Source organism: Crocodylus siamensis, chromosome 2 (genome assembly GCF_052110815.1).
Source record: "Crocodylus siamensis isolate JL-2025a chromosome 2, ASM5211081v1, whole genome shotgun sequence".
In the NCBI taxonomy this organism is placed as follows: domain Eukaryota; kingdom Metazoa; phylum Chordata; order Crocodylia; family Crocodylidae; genus Crocodylus; species Crocodylus siamensis.
In genome coordinates, this window is record NC_143396.1 from 284813404 (window position 1) to 284834065 (window position 20662).

Consider the following 20662-nt stretch of genomic DNA (forward strand, 5'->3'; position numbering starts at 1 on the left):
TGCTTAAGCAGTTAAATATCCTGTTAGCTTAAAGGCAGATGACTGTATCGCCTTTGAACTTTCATGATCTTTCCTAAACCAGGTAAGCGTGTCGTTAGCAATTTTACTTTCTCTGTATTTTATGCCTATAGGATTCTTTAACATCTTCAAAAGCGTACTGATGTCTTAACTCAGCAGGCACTCTCACACTACTATATCGTGGCATGCTTTACCTCACCATTAAATAAATCATAAAGCTCCATTCCCATTTGCCTGGCCTCCAAGAAACCGGATCATCTTTAGTACATGGTAATATTAAGAGACTTAGACTAGTTTCTTGAGACCTTAAACTCACATTGTTCCAAACCCAGCGTGATGATATTTAGCAGACTTTATAGACACTGGATGTATGCAGGTTTTATTAGCAACTCGAGGGAAGGCGTCATAGTCAGGTTAGAATGGTTAGTACGGTTAGAAGTAGTCAACTTTCCAACTATTTGGGGGAAATCTTTTAAATTATATTTTCAGACTTTTCCACATTTTTGCTTTTGCCAGGCAAAATTAAAGTGGACTCCTCTTGTGTTTTTATAAACCGCTATTAGTAAAACCATTTAGTTCTCAGTCAAACATTTCAGTTTCAAAAACCCAAACTAGAAACATTTGACTGAGCGTTCTGCTCGGCCACTGCTTGTATTCCTACAAGATATTAGTCACTATTACATCCTTTTGGTTATTATTAATCAGATTAACTTAGCCACTTGAATCTCTTTCTTTTTATCCTGTAGCTATTACCTGCAGAGTGCACCAAATCCAATAATATTTTTCTGTTATTGGTACTTAATATCTTGGCCATTAATTTAAGCGGTCCCTCCCTTAAAGGGACCTCATGGATCATTTGGGGTTGCAAGGGATCTCATGGGTCATCTAGTCCAACCCCCTGCACAGATGTCCCTGGAAATGAAGCAAAGAGTAACAAACGGCAAGCCTATTTCTTGTCACACTTTGAAGAACTCATTCACATCTTTTCTAACTCCTACGGCCTTGGGCTAAATGTCACACAGAGATGGGGTTTTTTGAATTTTGCAGAAAGAAAGTCCCATCAGTTTTCCACCTTATTGCCCTTCTTAGCGCCTTTCTAATCTTGCTTCCAAAAGTTGTTGCTTTCTTAAATTCAATTTCTACTAATTGCAGTTGTTGCTGCAGCTAATAATCCACTGACATCATGATTTTTAGAGTCTGCCCGTTTACAGGTCATTGTTACTTTGATATCCCTAGAGGAAGACCAGCCATGATGTCACCTAAACTAATTTTTACCCAGGGGAGCACCTACGTTCAATTCCACTATTCACTCCCGCACACCATGGAGTCATCGCTCCCTTTCCAGCCTCTGAAACAAGCTGTTCCATAAAGCAGCAGTGTTTGGTAACAGTAAATTGCTTTTCCAAACAGTGCCCTGCTTCAACAAGTCAATGCCAGGCTAGTGCAAGTCATTAAGAGCTCATTTAGTTCTATTGAATATCATTTTTCTTACAAAGTAGTATATTTTGCAGAAATGCTAGCCTGCTGTGTGGCAAGAAAAGGTTTTGTTTCCCACAATTTCTCCTATCGTGTATCCATAACAAAATGATCTCCATGGATGCACGTAAACCCATGCTGAATTTTAAGCATATGCTTAGGTCTCTTTGATTTCAATGGGCATTAAATGTGCTCAGATGCTTTTAGTGAATGAACAGGGATCAACTCAGGCCTGCTGTTAAAGATGAACACACACTTAATTATTTTGCTCAAACTGGGGCTGTAACGGCTACACTTCTGCGGTATCCTTCATGCCAGGGAGGTAGACAATTAGACGCCTTGATTCCAACTTCACTGAAGGCCTGATGTTGCAGCATAGAAATCAAAGGGAGATTTGCCATTGGTTTCAGCCTCCGATCTTCTCCAAAGGCCCCTGTGACTTCCCCAGGCAGAAAGACTCAGCGGGAAGCTAGAGAGTATCTGAAGGATGGACTCCAAAAGTCCAGTAAAGCAGATGCAGGTTGCTGGACGCATGGGACTTTGGGGACCGTTAGAGGGAGATGTTTCAGACTCCACAAATGCCTGGGATGCTCAGTGCTGTCGGCGTTCGCTATCTTCAAGTCCCTGGAAATGCAGGGGGGTGGAGGGGGTGGCTGATTTGTCCAAATTCTTGGGCAGGTAGACAAGTCTAGAGAAGCCCCACTTCCCAGCCACCTGGGGACAACTGCACCTGTCGGTTAGACCTAGTGGAGGAAGGCAACCAAGCCAAGGGCAAAAGAAGGTACAAAACAGCCGGTCGGATCAAGATCTCTCGATTCAAAAAATGGATGGGAGCCCAGGAGAGGACATCAGAGAGGAACAAAGAACTGATGGACTTGGCTGTGCCTTCCAGGATCCTGCGTGGCTGATGGGTAATGCCCAGTCAGCAAGTGTGTAGATAATAAGCATTGCTTTGTGATATGTTTTCTCAGAGGCACTTCTATCCTAAGATAAGTAGCACTGTACTTTTTGAACACTGGCTGGTCATGGTCGCCGAAACAGCAGAGACAAGGCAGACTTGCAAAGGTAATCCCAGGGCATCACAGGGGTCACCATATAATTAGGGTGATGGCCGGGGTGCAGAAACTCAACGTGGTGTCAGGGGGTGTCAGGACCTAGCTGGCAGCAAAATTGTGACACAGATAATCTCCAAAGGCAGGCACAGTCTATTTAAAGCCGGCCCTCCGGTAAAAATAGCAACTTCTGTTGTGCATGTAGCCCTCGGCCTTCGGCTTTGGGCAGCGTGCCACATTCTCAGGACTTCGGGCACCTCAGGCGATCATTTAGCCCGTGCCCTTGGAGCCTGTTAAATATTATGCATAGCAAAATATTATGCATCGCACATGATACGCTATGTGCTCATCCCTGCAGAGGAACCGGTGCACATGCTACTGACACACAGCGACCTCTGGAGTGTAATGCAGCAGCAGCTGCTTTTAAATAGCACTCAGCAGTACTGTAGATAACTGATGTGAACAACAAATCCAATTAGGGGGAGTGCAGACAGGGAGACTGTATCTAAAGCATCCACGACAGAATTTGCATGGGCCCGCAATTTTGTTGCTCTTTCAGGAAATTTCATGGATCTTCAATGGCCAAAAATTATCACCCCCCTTCCTCTGGGTCTCATGGGCACAATGCCTCCAACACTAGGACACTGACCCAGGAGGCACAGAGGTGCTTAGGATGCAGAAAGATGTCACACTTATCCCAGGATAAACCATTTTATTCTAGAGCAAAGCGCCATCGTACAGAGGTCCATATCCATTGTCCCGTTATATGTCATAAAGAAGTTCCTAGATAAGAGATAATAACAGTTTATCCCAGGATACTGAAAAAAATAATTTGCATTGTTATGCTGGGATTGAATCAAAGGCAGACGATAGGCACTGCAGTCAGCCACTCACTACACCCGGATGAGAAGGGCAATGTGTGTATACACCAGCCCGAGGGATCCTTTTGTTCTGGGACAAACATGAGCACAATTTAGATCCAGGGATGAATGCAACATCTGTTCCTAGCCTTACTGATGGCAAAAGCCCCCGGGTCTTCCACAGAAGTACTGACTCGGCCTGACTCGGTTTTGACTGTGAGCCCTGAGAAGGCCACAACCAGCATGTGTTTCTCCAAGACTTGGTGCAGGAGGTGACAGCAATCGTGTGCCTAGCCCTCAGGCCAGAAGCGCTCCAGGGGGGTGACTTCAAGGCAGCAGATCCACAAGCATCCCTCCAGCAGAAGCTGCCCATGAAGGGCACTGGATCTCTGCATCTCATAACTGTCTTGTTCCTGCCTTCTCTTGGGCCTGGCCCTGACAATTTGGGGGCTGCACCGGGATGAGAGTCCGGGCTCTCATCTTAGCTGCATTCAGAAATAAGGATTTCTGTGGGTCTGCGCGGCACCCAAAGAGCCCTGGAAAGTCAAGGTTGAGCTGCTACAGCAAGAACCGGCAGAGGAGTGTGCAGAAGCAAAGGGCACAAGACAGCGAGCGTGACAAACTCATTTCTTTGGAGCGCTGCTTCTGCTTGGACTGTTGCCCACAGCTCATTACCTTCCACTGTCCTTGTCACTAGAAATTCAAGACTTCCCAACAAATTCATCTCTCACTGGTGCCTGCAGCCATCAGTGTCTCTACTCCTGACCCGAAGGCTACTCCAAACCTTCTGCCTTTCCCTTCCCTCCTCGGCCCAATAAATATCCCGCATTAAGTGCCCGAGGGAAAGCGCTCAAAGTCTGCCGTCTTTGCCAACAGGGAGCCAGGGCTTAAGAACTACTCGGTGGTATCCAAATGCTGTGCAGCTATTTCATATTCCCAGCCTAAGGACCAGCTGCAACTATCGCTGTGTGCAGCCTACTGGCAAGGGTGAGCTTTCTAATAACAAGCTTTCCAAGCATTAGCAGAGCTTGTTATTCAGTTGTTAGGCGTTTTGCCTCAGTCCTTCAGACATGCTTCAAGTTCTGTTGCTGGTGCTGCCTTTTCACCTACCAATTGCAGGAAAGTATCAAGATTTTTGTTAACGCTGTCTGCCTCGAGAAGGCAAAAATTGGGAATTGAGGCAAAAGACAGGTGATGCCGGCAAGTCACTTCCAAGACCCCCCGCCCACAAAAAAAAATTTTTACTCTCAGTAGTAAACTCAGGAAGGTGAAACATGAAAAGTCAGCATTTCAGAGCAGTTTTAATGACTAATTCATGCAATCAGTCGGTCCCAAAGCTGAAGGCCCAAGCTTTTATCTAGGAAAGAAGACTTCTGAAGAAGCAGCAACGCAGGCTGAGTGGCTTTGAGCAGTCGGGGTGCTATAGGGAACGGAGATGACACTGTCATTGTTTTTGGAAGATACTTCAGACCCTTATGTTTCATGTTCGGTGGGAGGTTCCCGTTAGACAAAACAAGGCTCCTCTACTCCACCAGTGGATCACTCCCCATTCCAGAAACACAACCCCCCCCAACACACAACTTCCCTAGGGGATCCCTACGGGCCAAATTTATTGAAATAAACAACTTAGTTTGCAAAAAAACAAATCCAGAAAAGGAAAAAAAACTCATATCGTAGAAAATCTTTGTGAAAACTCACTAACATGAATAATGCTTGGAGTAAACTTTAAAAAATATATATATTGCTATTTTCAGTTTCTTTCAGTAATAACTTCCACCCCAAGAATACTGAAGAGACAAAGAGCAGTCAGGATTGTGTTATGGGCAGATTTTCAAGTACGTGCATTTCCCGGCACTCAGACAGATTTGGATTCACCTCATTTATTCATCCACACACCTGGGTGCTCCTGCGGTTTGGATTAATTGGTTACAGCTCTAAAGTGACCACCGCTAACAGTTACCACCTCTCTGAAACCCCGAGATGCAATAATCAGATGCAATCATTTCCCTGTATAGCTTGAATTACAAGTCACCCAGAAACTATGCAATATTCACTGGCCAATTTTAGTAGTAAACACGTATGCAGATCCTGGTATCCAACCCGCCATTTGCACACTTTCAAGCCCCTGATTTGCCCACACTCATCTGGTTGTGGTGTACATATGGGTGCATGCACCCACTGTGGGCTGTTGGACCTTTAAGGTGTGAAACTATCTTTTATCAATGGGCCTTTTGTGAGTGTGAATGAAAGTTCTTAATGAGCTAGTTACATTTAAGTCATGCATCTGAGGGAGATCCCTGGGTGATATTCTGTAAAGGAAAAATGTGTCAAGGTGGGCAATGATAGCCCTTCAGTGCACGGGCATGCTACATGGGATCTGGTGGGCAGAGGCATCAAATTCCAGCATCAAGAACTATTCAGCCTTATGGCAGAGGCAGGGAGCAGATCCCATAAGGTGCTGAGATCCCCTGCAAAGTGCTGAACATCCTCCACTCCCATTAAAATCAGCAGGAAGTAAGGGCTGTCACCACCCAGCAGTCAGTGCGCATTGGCTTCTGAGGTCCATAGGGCAGGCCAGCATTGCCCAAGTATAACGCTGTTGGGCACTGAAGTGAGACGCGTGGTACCATGTCAAGCCTGCTTCACAGGCAGTAGCCCCTGCCTGGAAGTAACGTGCCCAGCTTCATGCAGTGCTTAGGAAACTCAGAGGTTCGTGCTGGAGGGTCTTACTCTTTCACTCAGGGCCATAATCACCATCAGATTTGGGCTCAGGAAGGCATTTTGCCCCGATGTCAGACTGGTAAGGACTGTGCAGGTTTTTGCCTTCCCTGGTACCATGAACCACGACCCACTTCCTAGGATCGTCTAATCATCTACAAACCTACTATCTGCTCATCGCTGGAGAAGCTGAACTTTAGCTGTGCCCTTGTCTCCCCGGTTTCTACCTCTGGCTGGCTGGAAGAAGTTTCTGGTCTTGTGCCTTGTAATTGTGTATGAGGGTTTGAAGTGGGGGCTTCTTATGTAAATGGTTACCCGCAAATACATATGTACGTACTAGCCGACAAACTCTCCTGAGAGGCAGGACTTACTGGGCAGGTCCAGACGAGTGCATACCTGTGGTATGAAGCATCGCAGACCCATACGTGGCACTGCACATCGCACATGTCACACATGTAGGCATTCCCCATGCTGCCCAAGGAGGTGGGCGGGTTAACACTGGGAGATCTTGCTGTCAAAAAACCCAGCCTGAAAAAGGCAGGGTGGAGCACGTGGTGGCAGTATGTGCCACCCAAAACTTGAGCCTGGCTGACCAAAAACACTCTGGCTGCTGGCCAGGATCTGCACCAGATCACCGCCGCTGGAACCCTAGGAGCCGCTGGTCCCAGCCTTCCCTACTCCCCTTGGGGCAACTTGCCTTGTGCGCATATTGTGCACAATATTGTCCCACAACTGTTTTTCCCTGGGGAAAATCTGGATGCGCCCACCGGTGCATACCCAGCAATGCACTGGTGGGCATCTGGATGCGCCCACCGGTACATACCCAGAACTACACTAAATCAGCTATACTACTTCTGGTTCAGGAGACCATCTATAAGGAGAAAACATGGTACATCTCACTGCAGTGCTCCCCCAGGCCAGGCTGAGGCAGTGTGGACACATCCATCACGTCTACATTCAGAGGACGCCCATTGTAGTCAACATCAATCAAATATCTTCCTTTTTTAGGGCTTGATCCCAAGCCCAGTGAAATCAAAGGAAAGACTTCCACTGGACTTTAGACTGGACCTAGAAAGATCAATAATATAAATGAAGTAGGAAAACACTGTCTTTATACAGTCTCAAGGCCACACTTCAGGCTACATATATGAACCTGGAGTGTGGGAGGGGTGGAAAGTCTTGCTAGGATCTGTGCTTTGAAGCCACATAAAGACTGCATTATTATTAGACATGGCCACAAAGGGTTATTCGCATAAGTTGGTGCTGGTGGAGATTTAATGAGATGATTAACGGCATTATGTACAGAGGCTTCGTTTACACAGATAACCACCCAACATCTATCCTCACCTCCTTTCTTTTGCTCTGCATTCATCTGTTACTCCTGGATTGTGGTCTTTTTCTCAGCCTCACTGCCAGAATCAAAAGCTGCTAGTGGTTAACGCTCTCCCAGACCACTCTGCTTTAGAAACAGCTTATTCATCCACAAAGCCTTGGGGGCCTCGGAGCAGCAGTAACTTAAACACAATCCTCCACTCTAGATAAACTGTTTAGATAATAAAGCAGTGCTGGATCTTAGATTAGCTTCTGGGATTAAGGATAACAAAAAGTCTTTCTTCAAGTATATAGGTAGCAAGAGGAAGTCTTGGGGTAACATTGGACCTCTACGGGGCAGGGCAGGGCAGTTGGTGATGGACGCGTGAGAGAAGGCAGAACTCTTTAACAAGCTCTTTGCCTCCGTGTTCCTGTTTGCTGACAATGGGGTGCCCTCGGGTGATAGCGTAGAGAGGCCCAGGAAGGATGCGTGTCCCCCGACTGTTAGTTCAGACCTAGTTAAGGATTACCTGGAGGCTTAGATGTAACCAAGTCAGCAGGCCCAGATGACCTTCATCCGCGGGCGCTGAGGGAACTGGCTGGTGTCATTGTGGAGCCATTGGCATGGCTGTTTGAGGACTCCTGGTGCTGGGGCCAAGTCCCTGAGGACTGGAAAAGGGCCAATGTGGTCCCTATTTTCAAGAAGGGGAGGAAGGAAGAGCCTGGCAACTACAGGCCAGTCAGCCTCACTTCTATCCTGGGGAAAGTCTTTGAAAAAATTATCAAGGGCCGCATTTGTGAGAGCCCTGCAGGGAAAGTGAGGTTGAGGGGCAACCAGCATGGGTTCATGCCAGGCCAATCCTGCCGACTAACCTGGTCTCCTTCTATGACCAGGTAACAAAGAGCTTAGATTGGAAGGAGGAAGTTGATGTCATCTTCTTGGACTTCCAGAAGGCCTTCGACACAGTGTCCCCCCCAATTCTGGTGGGCAAGCTGAGGGACTGCGGCATTGGTGAATGCATGGTCACATGGGTGGCAAACTGGCTCCAGGGGCGCACCCAGAGGGGGGGGGTGGACAGGTCGATGTCGACCTGGGAGGGTGCAGTTAGCGGAGTCCCCCAGGGCTCGGTCCTTGGGCCGGTGCTGCTCAACATCTTCATTAGCGACCTGGACAAGGATGTGGAGAGCACCCTGTTCAAGTTCACTGATGACACCAAGCTGTGGGGTGAAGTGAACACACTGGCAGGCAGGGACCGCATCCAGGCAGAGCTGGAGAGGTTAGAGAAGTGAGCGGATCTGAACAGGATGCGGTTCAACAAGGACAAGTGCAGGGTGCTGCACCTGGGGAGAGGGAACCAGCATTATGGTTATAGGTTAGGGGCTGCCCCTCTCCGCAGCACAGAGGCAGAGAGGGATCTTGGAGTCAGGATTGACTCCAGGATGAATATGAGTCGCCAATGCGATGAAGCAATAGGCAGAGCCAACCAGACCCTGTCATGCATCAACAGGGGCATCACTAACAGGTCCAGAGAGGTCTTGCTCCCCCTCTATGCGGCGCTGGTCAGGCCGCAGCTGGAGTCCTGTGTCCAGTTCTGGGCGCCACACTTCAGGAGGGACGTGGAGAACCTGGGGAGGGTCCAGAGGAGGCCACTCGTATGGTTGAGGGCCTCCGTGGCCAGCCCTATGAGGAGAGGCTGAGGGACCTGAATCTCTTCAGTCTCCGCAAGAGGGGACTGAGGGGGGATCTTGTGGCTGCCGACAACCTTATCAGGGGCCAGCAGCAGGGACTCGGGGAAAGTCTGTTCCCCAGGGCCCCCCTTGGAGTCACCAGGAACAGTGGCCACAAGCTGAGGGAGGAGAGGTTTAGGTTAGATATTAGGAAGAACGACTTCACTGTACGGGTGGCCAGAGCCTGGAATAGGCTTCCCAGAGAGGTGGTGCTCTCACCTTCCTTGGAGATCTTCAAGAGAAGACTGGATAGGCACCTGGCTGGGGTCTTATGACCCCTGCCACCCCCAGTGCTCCTTCCTGCCCATGGCAGGGGGTTGGACTCTGATCTGTGTAGGTCCCTTCCCACTCATTGATTCTATGAGTCTATGATAGAAATGATAACTTAGGGCCAAATTTAGACCTGGGCTCAGAGCAATTGCAGCTGAAGGAAGAATTTGGCTTCTATTTCCCAATCCTACTACCCTTAAACAAAACTCCCACTGTTTTCAAAAGAAGCCTCCGTCTGCCAGACGACGGGGCCAGGACTTGGAAATCAATCACACGTTGAATAATGGCTTATTCCACAGATGGCTACACTGAAGCCAGTGATGTTGTTTCTGGAGCAATCTGCTACTTATCAGGAGTTGGATTACCAGGATCTGGATCTTGTTTCTTAAACATCCCACTAAGAGTGCTTTGAGGAAGATACAGTACCTTCATTTCAGTTCCCTGAGCAGTTAGACATTACCTGTCAAGGTGGTAACTCTGGGACAGGCTGCCATTGGAGGCTGTGAAATCTCCTTCGCTAAAGGTTTTCAGCAACTAGTTAAGCAAATATCTACCGAGAACAGTCTAGGAAAGCTTGGGTCTGCCTCAGTGCAGGGAGATGGAGTAGATCATCTCTTGAAGTCTCTTTCAGCCCTACATTTTTATGGTTCCATACATCGGTTACTGGACAGGAACAGTAGTTTACAGGTCACTGCCCGAGCCGCCTAAAATTATAACTACCGCTAAAGCCCGATGACGAGTCTGCTCCCAGTATATGGCCAAGGCTGAGAGTCTGCTCCCAGCAAAATCAACTCCCAGCAAGGGGCAGTATGGAGCTGCATGTTAAAAGAAGTAGAGCATAGGGAATGCCACTCTACAGGATGCAATTCCTTCCTCGGATGTCCCAGCATAGAGGAAGGCAGCCATAGGTATGTGCTCCCCATGCCTGCCGATAAATTTTGCAAGGCAGAGCGCAGCAACTGCTCTGCCTCCATGCCAGTAGTTGGCATGCAGAAGACAGGGACACAAGCAATCATCCTAGTGAGCACCTATGGCCACAGTCTTCTCCTAGGATGATATCTCGGCAGTTTTGAGCTAATTTAATGTGGTTGAACTACACATTAAAGCTCCATTTATAACTAGTTGATAAAGGCAAGTGGGCACTTAATAGAAGCATGTCACAGAGAGGAGTAGAAGGTCTTCTACAGATGGCTACAAGAACTTCAATAGAAGGTATTAGCCATGGTTTATAACCATGGTGAACTGGCCTGCTGAACCCAACAACAAAAATCTATAAAAACTGATTAATCATTTATTTAAACATATATTAATAATCTGTTCTCTCTTTAGAAGCTATTTAGGAAGGAGACTTTAATAGAAAGCTTGACCCTTACTCCATCTCACGACCCCAAGAAAAACCAAATGAATGTCTAAGAAAAAGTATGTATTTGGGAGCCGTGTTGGTCTGAGACAAAAAGAAATGCAAAAACCTAGAACTCTTGGTTCAGAGATGATACCTTTTATTGGATCAACTAGGAAATTGGAAAAAAAAAAAATCTTTTTCTGCAAGCTTTTGGGCTTTGAGCCTTTGAGCCCAAAAGCCTTTGAGCCCAAAAGCTTGCAGAAAAAAGATAATTTTTTTGCAATTTCCTAGTTGGTCTAATAAAAGGCATCATCTCTGAACCAAGAGTCCTAGATTTGCACATTTAAGAAAAGGTATGTCACTTGAGCCAGCAATTACTGAGCTATGCAAGGCAATATTACCACAATAAAGCATACCTGAACTTTTTGATTGGAGACTGCTTTTCCTGTGCCGTTGCAAGATGCCCAGAATAATAAATAGGGAAAAACATAATGTTCCAATTTGTTGAAAACCAAGTCATGAAAAATGGATAGTCAAAGTTCTTATATGTGATTTTCACAATCTGTGTGGTTCCAACCCAAGAAGACGAGACTGACAAGATGATCAGAAATCCCCAGACAATCTTCAGAAATGTAGATGTGCAAGACTGACACCGTGTCTGTGGCTTGCTTTCTTGGTTGTTGCCCTCAGGATGAGTTTGTGCCCCATCTTCTCCTGAAAACAAGGAAAAGGAGAGTTATATACCTAATCAATCCACACTAAGGATTTGATCATTCTTCTCACAGTATTGATTTTCTTAGCACCCCTGGCTCCCTGACTCTAACACAATATACTAGGGGTGTGCGAAGTGGGCCCTATTCGATTCGGATTTGGCCTGAATCAGGGACAGTGATTCAATTTGTTGATTCGGATCACTGTCCCCGATTCAATTTGGACAAATCCGAATCTGACGATTCGATGCTGATTCAGAGAATCAGTGATTCAGACTTAGAGACAGCTTTAAATGTTTTTCTACATACCTCGAGGTACAGGCTCAGCTTGTGAACACTGCGATGCTGGGGTGCATGGAGCGTCCCACAGGAGTGCACGGGGGGCAGGGGCAGGAGGGGGGCGTATGCTCAGTGACAAACCTGAAATATTGCCAGTCCACTTCCAGCTGAGCACGCTGAAGGCCCCCCCATCTCTCTCCGGCTCACTGATCAGCCATGGGGGGATTCCGGGTGCCTCCTCAGACCCAGGAGGCACCAGTTTCCGAGCCGGGGGGCTCAGGGGGGCAGCAGACCTGGAAGTGACCAGAAGTGTTTCTGGTCCACTTCCGGGTCTGCTGCTGAGAGCACTGGGAAGCCCCCTGCACTACCATGGGACGCTCCATCCTTCCCAGCACCGCAGCATTCACGTGCTACCTAGAGATAGGTAGAAAAAACATTTAAAGCTGTGTTTATTTCTGAATCGCTGAATCTTTCCAAATGTCTCCGAATCAATTCGGAGGGTTCTGAACCGATTCGGAGAGATTAAAGGGTCCTCTGATTCAATTCGGATTCAGAGATTCGGCCACCGCATGGGGCCGAATCTCCGCCAAATCAAATCAGGGACTGAAGCTTTGCTACCAAAAATAGAAAAGCTGCAAAGAAATGTTTCAGTACAAATATGACAGTAGTTTCAAGGGGGTGGAAACATAATACAAACACATTACAGTAAAGCAAGGTACCAAAACTATGGCTAAGCTCTTGCCACTGTCTGGACCATCAGCCCTTCTCTTTTGTTAATCCAGATGTTCTGTATCCCTTGTTTGGAGCCAGCTGTGTTATAAAGTCAGTGACTGTACACGCTCACACCATCCATCCAAAGCTATGTGAGCCTACAGGTTTGCAGTTTGGAACAAACCCTTACTATTCAGTATCTTCACTGTAACTCGGGAACTATCTTCTTATTAGTAAGCTCAGGAGAAAAAAAATAGCTTAGTTGTTTTATTTTTTTAAAGTTCACTACGCAAACCAAGGTAATCAATTTCTTAATTCAGACTTGCCTTTTTGTACCTTATTAGGTAACAATGGAAAAGCTGCAGAAAAGTAGAAGTAAGGACAAGGGCAAATAACCTGCTACCTATAAACCAAAAAAGAAATCTGTATTTATCATTTCCGCCTCTAGATGTTCTGAGCGCTTAAAAATAAGGAAAGAATTAATATAGTTACCTCCTACCTCGCTCTAATGGGCCAGTAGTGAGCCCTACCTGTGTAGAGAGAAAAGAAAGCAGGCCCTGAAGACCTAGGCTTGACTTCGTTCTCATGGAAAGCTAATACTGCCTCAAAAGCAGCAATGGAAACTTAGTGGACCAAGTTAGCAGAACTACATCAGAGATGGATTTGACCTAGGGAGCAATTATTATAATTGTATTAGAGACGGCATTATAAATCAAAAGCTTTATAATGATCTCTGTGTGGTTTCCTGAAGTAAGGTACAGTATTTAGCTGCTCTATTATTTGATAGTGAATAAGGATTTCATATAAAATTAGAGGTTTATTAAAAACAGGTAGAGGAGATTCAGAGAGTGCTTTGAAGAGACATGCAGTCGCTTTCACTTCTCGTTGGCTGATGAATGAAAACAAGGCTTTTCATGGCACTAATGACTGACACCTACTATTATAACGGAAATTATAGTTTATTTGCAAATGAGAAATGCTTAAAAGAATGTTATATAACATCCACAGTTGCAATTATTTGCAAAGCAGAGCTACTGTGCAATTAATCCCCCTTATTCCAATAGTACAGTAATCAAATAATGACAGAATGCTGAAACACCTTTGCATGTGCCCTATATTTTCCAATTACTAAATAACTATAATTATCATCGCTGTGCGCAGCACTGACATTAGCATTTGATTTGGATTTTCTCATCTTAGATTTGGATGTCACTGAAAGATACAGATGTCTATACGCCTTGTGAGATCCTCCTTGGTTTCAAATGCTGCATGAGCCTCAGTGTGACTAACACGATCATGGTGGAATTTTCAGAAGCGCCAAAGTGACGGCAGTAGCTTCCGTCTGTGGGATGTGTGCTCCTAAATCACTTGGGTGGTGCTGAAAAACTCATCCGCAAATCCACAGACCAAGAAAAAGAACAAAACTTGAAGAATGAACCGAATCGCAGAGGTTGGGACTCCAAGTGCAATAATTCTATGCTAACAGGATGGAGGTCTTATATAGAGTCTACTTGCATCAGCTGTGACGTGACAGGGTAGGCAATTATTTTGGCCAGAGGGGCGACTTAGGGCATTTTAGTGAGCCATTGTGGTCTAGGTGAGCCCTCCTCTCTCCTTTAACAGCTCACCAAAACTCCCTAAACTAATTCCCAGGGTCATGCGGGAAGTAGATTGCGGCACTGACCTGGGCCTGGCCCCATGCTGTCACTGCCCTGCAATCCCAGAGTCTCCGTGGAGACCAGCCGGGACCCGCACCGGCAGGGTGCACAGCCAGGTGGACAAGATGAGGCTGCAAGTGGGCAGGGAGCCGCGTACGGGAGCAGGAGCGGGATTGGCAGGCAGGACTGGGGATTGGCATCGCACATCGCAGGGCAGTTACAATGCAGGGCCAGGATCCGGGACAGAGCCATGATCTGCCCCTGCCCATGCAACCGGCAACCACTGCAAGGATGTGCAGGCAGCAGATTGTGGCTCTGCCCCAGCCCCAGCCCCACTCTGTCACTGCCTTGTGATCCCAGTCCCCAGTCCCCAGCCCCACCTGCCTGTCCCACTCCCGGACAGGAAACACAGTCCAGCTGCTGTGCCACCCCAGCTCAGCTGCAGACCTGGTGATGGTGGGATTAACTGCATGTGCCACAGCCTGGGCTGCCCCCCATGTCTGGGGGGGGGAGGGAGGCAACTGACCCACTGCAAATCAGACAAAATGCCTTGGCCAGCCAGATCCAGCTCTGGGGCCAATATTTTATTCACTCCTGGGTTATGGCCAGGCATGGATGGAGAACTCAAACCTAAATCCTGGAAGTGACGGGAAGCCACCGCAAAACATGTCAAACACAACAGGCAGAGAAACCAGCACATAACATTTTACCAACATCAAAAAGATACAGCTTAAGTTTAAATCTAATTAGTGATGTGCCAATCAACCAGTTATGGGTATAGACCCGAATTCGGGGAAACCTCAAGAGCAAAGGGAAAGGGAAAGAAGTGAGGCCAGACATCCCTGGCATTCGAAGGCACTGGCAGCCAGAAGTATCCAGGAATCTTGTCTCTAACTTGTCCCTGTTGTTAACACCACCTACTCCTAAGATGCCTTATTGGCGACATAACCACAGAAGAAGGGGTTTGTAAAGGTGGAAGGGCTAACCTATATCCTTCTCTTTTAGCACATCACTGTCTGGCATCCATGCCCTACAGACACAGATGATAGCCGTAGCAGAAGCAGAGGATACCATGCTTTCTTTCTGCACACTCTCTACCTACAGCTACACCCCCCCTGTGCAGACACATGTTTGCTCAAGGGACTCCTTTTTCAGGCTTCAGTGCTGCAGGGGGGAGGCCCAGAATAGGAAGCGGATAGAAGCAGAAGGGAGAGGATGCAAATTTCAAGGACAGTCAGGCACTCCAGATTCCCCAAGAGGACCAAAGTCTTCTCTTAGAGAACTCAGGACTGATGCCCATTTTGGTTTTACACCCATGTCTGCATATATGGAGCGACCTCAGATTTACACCGATGTAAATGAGATCAGAATCAGGCCCCTTGGGCCCGAAGTGGGATGCTACTCCCAACCCCACTTCTTGTCTTAGCATCTTTCGTGCATTCTTCCAGGACTCCCAGCTGTTCTCTCTGTAGCTCCCTGTGGAGAGCTTTTTTCCCCCGGTCTGTACTCTCCTTCCACTGGACTCCCTCTGTTTATCCAGCTGTTGGTGGTACTGAAATAGGCTGCCTCTTGCCCAGATTTAACAGTGGAGAAAAAGCAGAGGAGACTCATCTCCCGCACTTTCAGTGTGGTTAGGAGATCCAGCCTGTCCCCCCTTTTCAGTTCCCTGACTGGTCTCCTCCTCCTCTTGCTACAAGGATTTAGCAGACACACAACCTTGCCTTAGGCCAGTGGCTCTACTTGATCCCCCCACCCCCATCAACGGAGGATGTTGATCTTCTCATGAAGAGGCCAGAGGGCTCACCATACCTAGATGCTCACTTGAGCTACACTCCTGCAGTAAAGGGGAGGCTACTTTCCTGCCGTTTGCCCTGATGTCTTCCTCAGCAGCTGACTGATGATCTGGCCTGGGATTGATGGTCTTCCCTAGATATCCTTCCACCTCTTGCTCTTTCTCTTCCTCTTCTTCAGAACATCCATGGTATGAAGTGAGACTGCCAGTGGCTTTGAGAAGGAATAGAGCTGGCTTTAAGGGCCCCTGGGCTCTGGCCAGGCTGAAGCTGAGGAAACACAACCACTTTGTAAGACTACCTGAGTTATTCATCCTTAAAGGTCTTCTGAGCCTACTGGGCTTAAGCCTCCAACTTCTCAGACACTAAAGTAGGGGTTCCTATTAGGGACCATGCCTCTTTTTTTCCCCCATCCATGCTTCCTTCCCTCCAAACCCCAACGTGCAACAAAGGAAGAGCGTCTACATGGCTTTGCTGCTCACCGCACCAGAAACCAAGGTCAAAGCATTCAGATTCTGCATCTTTCAGACATGGATGGAAGTGGCCTTTGGCAGGCATCGCATTATGCCAGTGATGCGGCTGTCGTGCCTACCTGATCTGCTTTGCCTCTCCACTCTGCCGTGCCGACAAACTCCAGAGGGGCTTCGACTCTGCAGCTCAAGAATGGGAGCAGCAGAATCCTCAACAACAGATAAAGGGGAGAGCTGCCTACTCATGCCACTGCGTGGGCTGGGGCACTTGCCTCCGGCTTTGCATCGGATGACAGATGATCGGGAGGCACCTGAGAAGAAAGAGTTTGCATCAGTGTGACTGTAAACTCCTGCGGGGAAAAAGGCGCTCTGGGGGTTTTCAGACCCCTCGACAGGGAAATGCATACACATGTTTCATGGGGGAGCGAAGCACATTGCAATAATCGTGGCCTTGCCTGGCCAAAGGAAAAAAAAACACGCAATTCTTAACTCTTCCCTACCTTATACAGGTGCTTTACGATGATACTGTTATCCCGAGGGAATAAGAGCCCTACACCGTAGTATAGTCTTAGCTACCAGGTGCCGTCCATTCAGGCTGCACAGTCAGTCAAAGGCATTTGTACTCACGTGGGCCCCTCCTGGGCGCTGGCACTGAAACAGGCAGCAGTAGAGGCCATTATTTCCTCGCGTTGGGAGGAAAGTGCCTTGAGATGACCGTCTGCTGGTGTCACTCTTGATTGCTGTGCGAGAGGATAATTTCCTCTCCGTATCCGTCAGGATGTTTCACCCCCAGTACGTGGGGTTCTTGACAGTTGCAGGGCTCGTGATACCTTGGAGATGTGGATGACTTATGTAGCTGGGAGCTGTTCAGTTTTAAGGCTTCAGGGCACCAGAATGCCTTCTGGCATGCTAGGCTGGAGTCCCTGCGTCTTCAGGGAAGTCTCCTCCTGCTGGGAGCAGACAGCATCACGATGGAGTCGGTGCCTCTCGCTGGGGTTGTAAAAGAGGTGGAAGGTGGCAAGCAAGGCCCAGATCCATGAAATATTGGTGGCATGCAAAATTCAGTTTGCCGCTGAGGAAGACACCGTATTTGCTAAGCAAGAGCTTGAAGGAGTGCGTTAACAGGCAGATGGCTGAGAAGACAGAGAGCATCCGCCCGGTCGTCTGAATCTGGCTGTCATCTCTATGGTGAATATGGGGAGTGTCTCATACAGACTTGCAGATTTATTTTAGCCTGGAGGCTCCTCGGGGTTGTCAACAGACAAGCAGCATGTAACAGTCTCCATCTCAATCACAGATCATGTGGTATTTGGGTAGATTTAAGACATGCATTTGGTGGGTAGTTGTGGCCGCACTGCACGCATTTGTGGCAGCATTCATGCCCAGAGCAGAAGCCCCCAATTTTGCCATTACTGAAAGGGCCATGGGATGACAATTATGCCAACCTTCCCATTTGAATATATACAACCCGCTAGTACACTGCCAACTGTGCCACAATGCAACAGACTCACAGAAGAATAGCTTTCTTTAACTAACTGGCATCCAGACATGCAGATGCAGACAAATGCATGCGACAGGGCCCTTGACACAAGTTACACACTTATCTCACGGGTGAGCTGACTGGAGCACGCTTGGCAAATCTCAAGTCATCCTTAGAGAAGAACAGAAAATGAGGGCTGGAAGGGACCTCGGGAGGTCACAACTAGTCCAACTCCTTGCCCAAACCAGGATCATCCCCAACTAGATGATCCCAGCCAAGGCTTTGTCTAGCCAGGTCTTAAAAACCTCCAAGGGTGCTGTAGTGCCACTACTAACATACAGCAAAACACTGGCTATTTGTGTCCAAGCAGGTTCACAGCAAGTTGCTAAATAAGGGACACGCTGCTCAGCTGTTTCATGCAGCCTTTGCTTCAAAAGGCCTCATTTCTATGGTCAGCTGGAGCTCGGCAGTGCTCCCACTCAGCTAGTCTGACCCAGGATGCTGCTCCCGCTGAAACAGAAGCTGTAGTAATTAGCTGGGGCATCTCAGCAGCACTGTAAAGCTATTTGCTGCAGCTCTCTATGCACCTCCCCAGTTATGTTGCAAACCCTCATCTTTGCTGTGGGTTAAAGAACCAAACCCTATGAAGCATCTAGTCCCTAATGCATAATCCAGTAGAAAACAGTGCCAGAACTCGTAATTGTGCTTCGTATGTAAAATCATGCCCTTCTACAGAATGCCCAACCCTCCTCACTTGAGTTTGCAAGTTCAGCTATCATGCATTAGGCAGGAAATAGCAAGAGCCATCAGCTGCACCTTTAAAATGACGATCTTCCTCAAACACACGCTTCACAGATGTTAACCAGCTTTCCATTCCCCAAGTCTAGGTTTCCGCGCTCTCAGCTGGAGACTGAAACATGGGGCTCAGGACTGGAGTGATCTCCTGGGTCACAGTCTGACCCCCTGCAGCCATAACATACAATCCCAGGACCTATTTGAAAGGATCAAGTGGGAATTAACTGGCGTTTAGGCCTTACACTGCTGCCTTGCCCCAAGGGCGATGTCACTTTGAAAATCTTCCCTGGTATCTATCTGATATTCCCCAGTACTTTTAAGAGGCCTCCTGTCTTTGTACTGCCCCCTTTTAATGGCCAGAACCACGATCTAAGCATAGCTCAGTGGCAACAACTCCTAGCTGCCTCGACCCTGACAACTACTTTTTCCTCCTTCTCTGTAGCCCTGGCCACGTCTCTTCACCTCTCCAGGCCTCCTCCTCCTCATTTTACAAGTGGGGAGACTATTATTTTCCCCATGAGACAGTAACATTTTGGAAGACACTTTGAGGGTGAGCTGCCCTAACTGCAAAGCACCACGACGGACCTGGACCAGGTCCATACATGTAGCCACTCAACACCCGACTCTATAACATTCGACTCTTCCAACACTCACACTTTGAACGCCATATGGCTAACCTGATTAATAATCCTGAGCCTACGTTTTCAGGAAGGCACTAGTGCTTTTCAGGCCCAGACATTGAGGAACTTGGTTTCCAGAAATACCTCTTGGTTAACAAAATAAAACATTGGTCTTTACAGGTGTCTTATTCAAAATCTCTGGCCACTCTGGAAAATGTTGGCTGGGACTTTTTTTTTTAGAAACAAAAAACAACTATGAAATTCTGTAGAAGTGCATCTCACAAAGATATTTCCAAGATAGAGAGAGACCAGTCACACCTCAATCCATGACTTCCTCTGTAATGCTAGACTGAGATGACTGCACTGGGCAGGAGCTTCACGAATGATCTCCATGCAAAATCTTCGCAAAATGTTTCCCCCCTTCACGCAGATAAAGTCCCTGGTTATTTATATCCACCATGACAAAGCAGAGCCAATTTTTTTCTGTGTGTTGAGAAGCTCGGCAGCTGAGACTGGGATTGCAGTGTAAGAGACCATATTTAATTTGAAGCCACTGTTTAATTTAGCGAAACCTTCCTGGACATTCAAGAGCAATTGGGTCACACAACAGTTGATTAACACTTCTTTATTATAGCCAGGAAGTCTCAGATCATGCTATTTTGTGCTGCTGGTTCTAAATATATTTCAAGGATCTACTCTGACAGGGAAGTAAATATGCATGCCAGATAATTCATCTATACATACTGCTTCATTAGTGGCAAGGGCAACAACCTGCAGCTTACACAATACACCAAGAAGGCTCTGAAAATAATTTTGGAGCCTGCATACACCTGAGTGCACTCTGTTACCATTGGCTCACATGCGAGGGGTCAAAAGCAACATTTGCACAGTCACTACTCTTCTTTTTTTTTTCAGAAGTAATCACAGATAAGTCAGGCTGGAAGGAACTTCACGAGGTTACCTAGTCCAGCCTTCAGCTCCAGGCAGGACTGTCCCAGGCTCAACCAACCCAGCAAAACATCTGGAGACTCTACAACTTCTCTCAGTAGCCGGTTTCATTGCTTGGCCACCTTCATAGTCCACATATTCCTCCTAAACTCCAACATACATTTCCGCTGCTGCAGCTTGCTGTAGATTCCTCTGCAACGCAATTCCTCTGCATTGCTTCTTGGATCTGTCCTTTTTTAGTAGGCAACCATCGATCCTTCTGGATCATGGAGTATGCATGAGAGGTCACCAGGACCCTTGACGCAGACGCTTAGGCAAGAGTATGGAGGAGTGGAGGCTGTCCAGACCTTCCATCGCTCCTTTAGACCATTGAGACATAATCCCCAAAGGCCAGACTATGTCCAGACATTCGGTACCTCGATGGCC

The 20662-nt window shown here is 47.5% G+C and overlaps 1 protein-coding gene across 3 annotated transcripts in view; it reads right to left on the reverse strand.

The window, feature by feature from the left end:
- SLC35F4 (solute carrier family 35 member F4) overlaps nt 1–20662 on the reverse strand; it is a 240566-nt gene that overhangs the window by 27917 nt on the left and 191987 nt on the right. Inside the window, exons 2-3 of one of the 3 annotated variants that reach the window (XM_090034272.1) lie at nt 16516–16704; nt 11192–11489 (exon numbers count right to left, since the gene is read on the reverse strand). In XM_090034272.1, coding sequence (XP_089890398.1) covers nt 11192–11489; nt 16516–16704 — 487 coding nt within the window. Of the gene's footprint in view, nt 1–11191; nt 11490–16515; nt 16705–20662 lie in introns of those variants that run through there. The other 2 variants (XM_090034273.1, XM_090034275.1) reach the window with 2 other exon arrangements.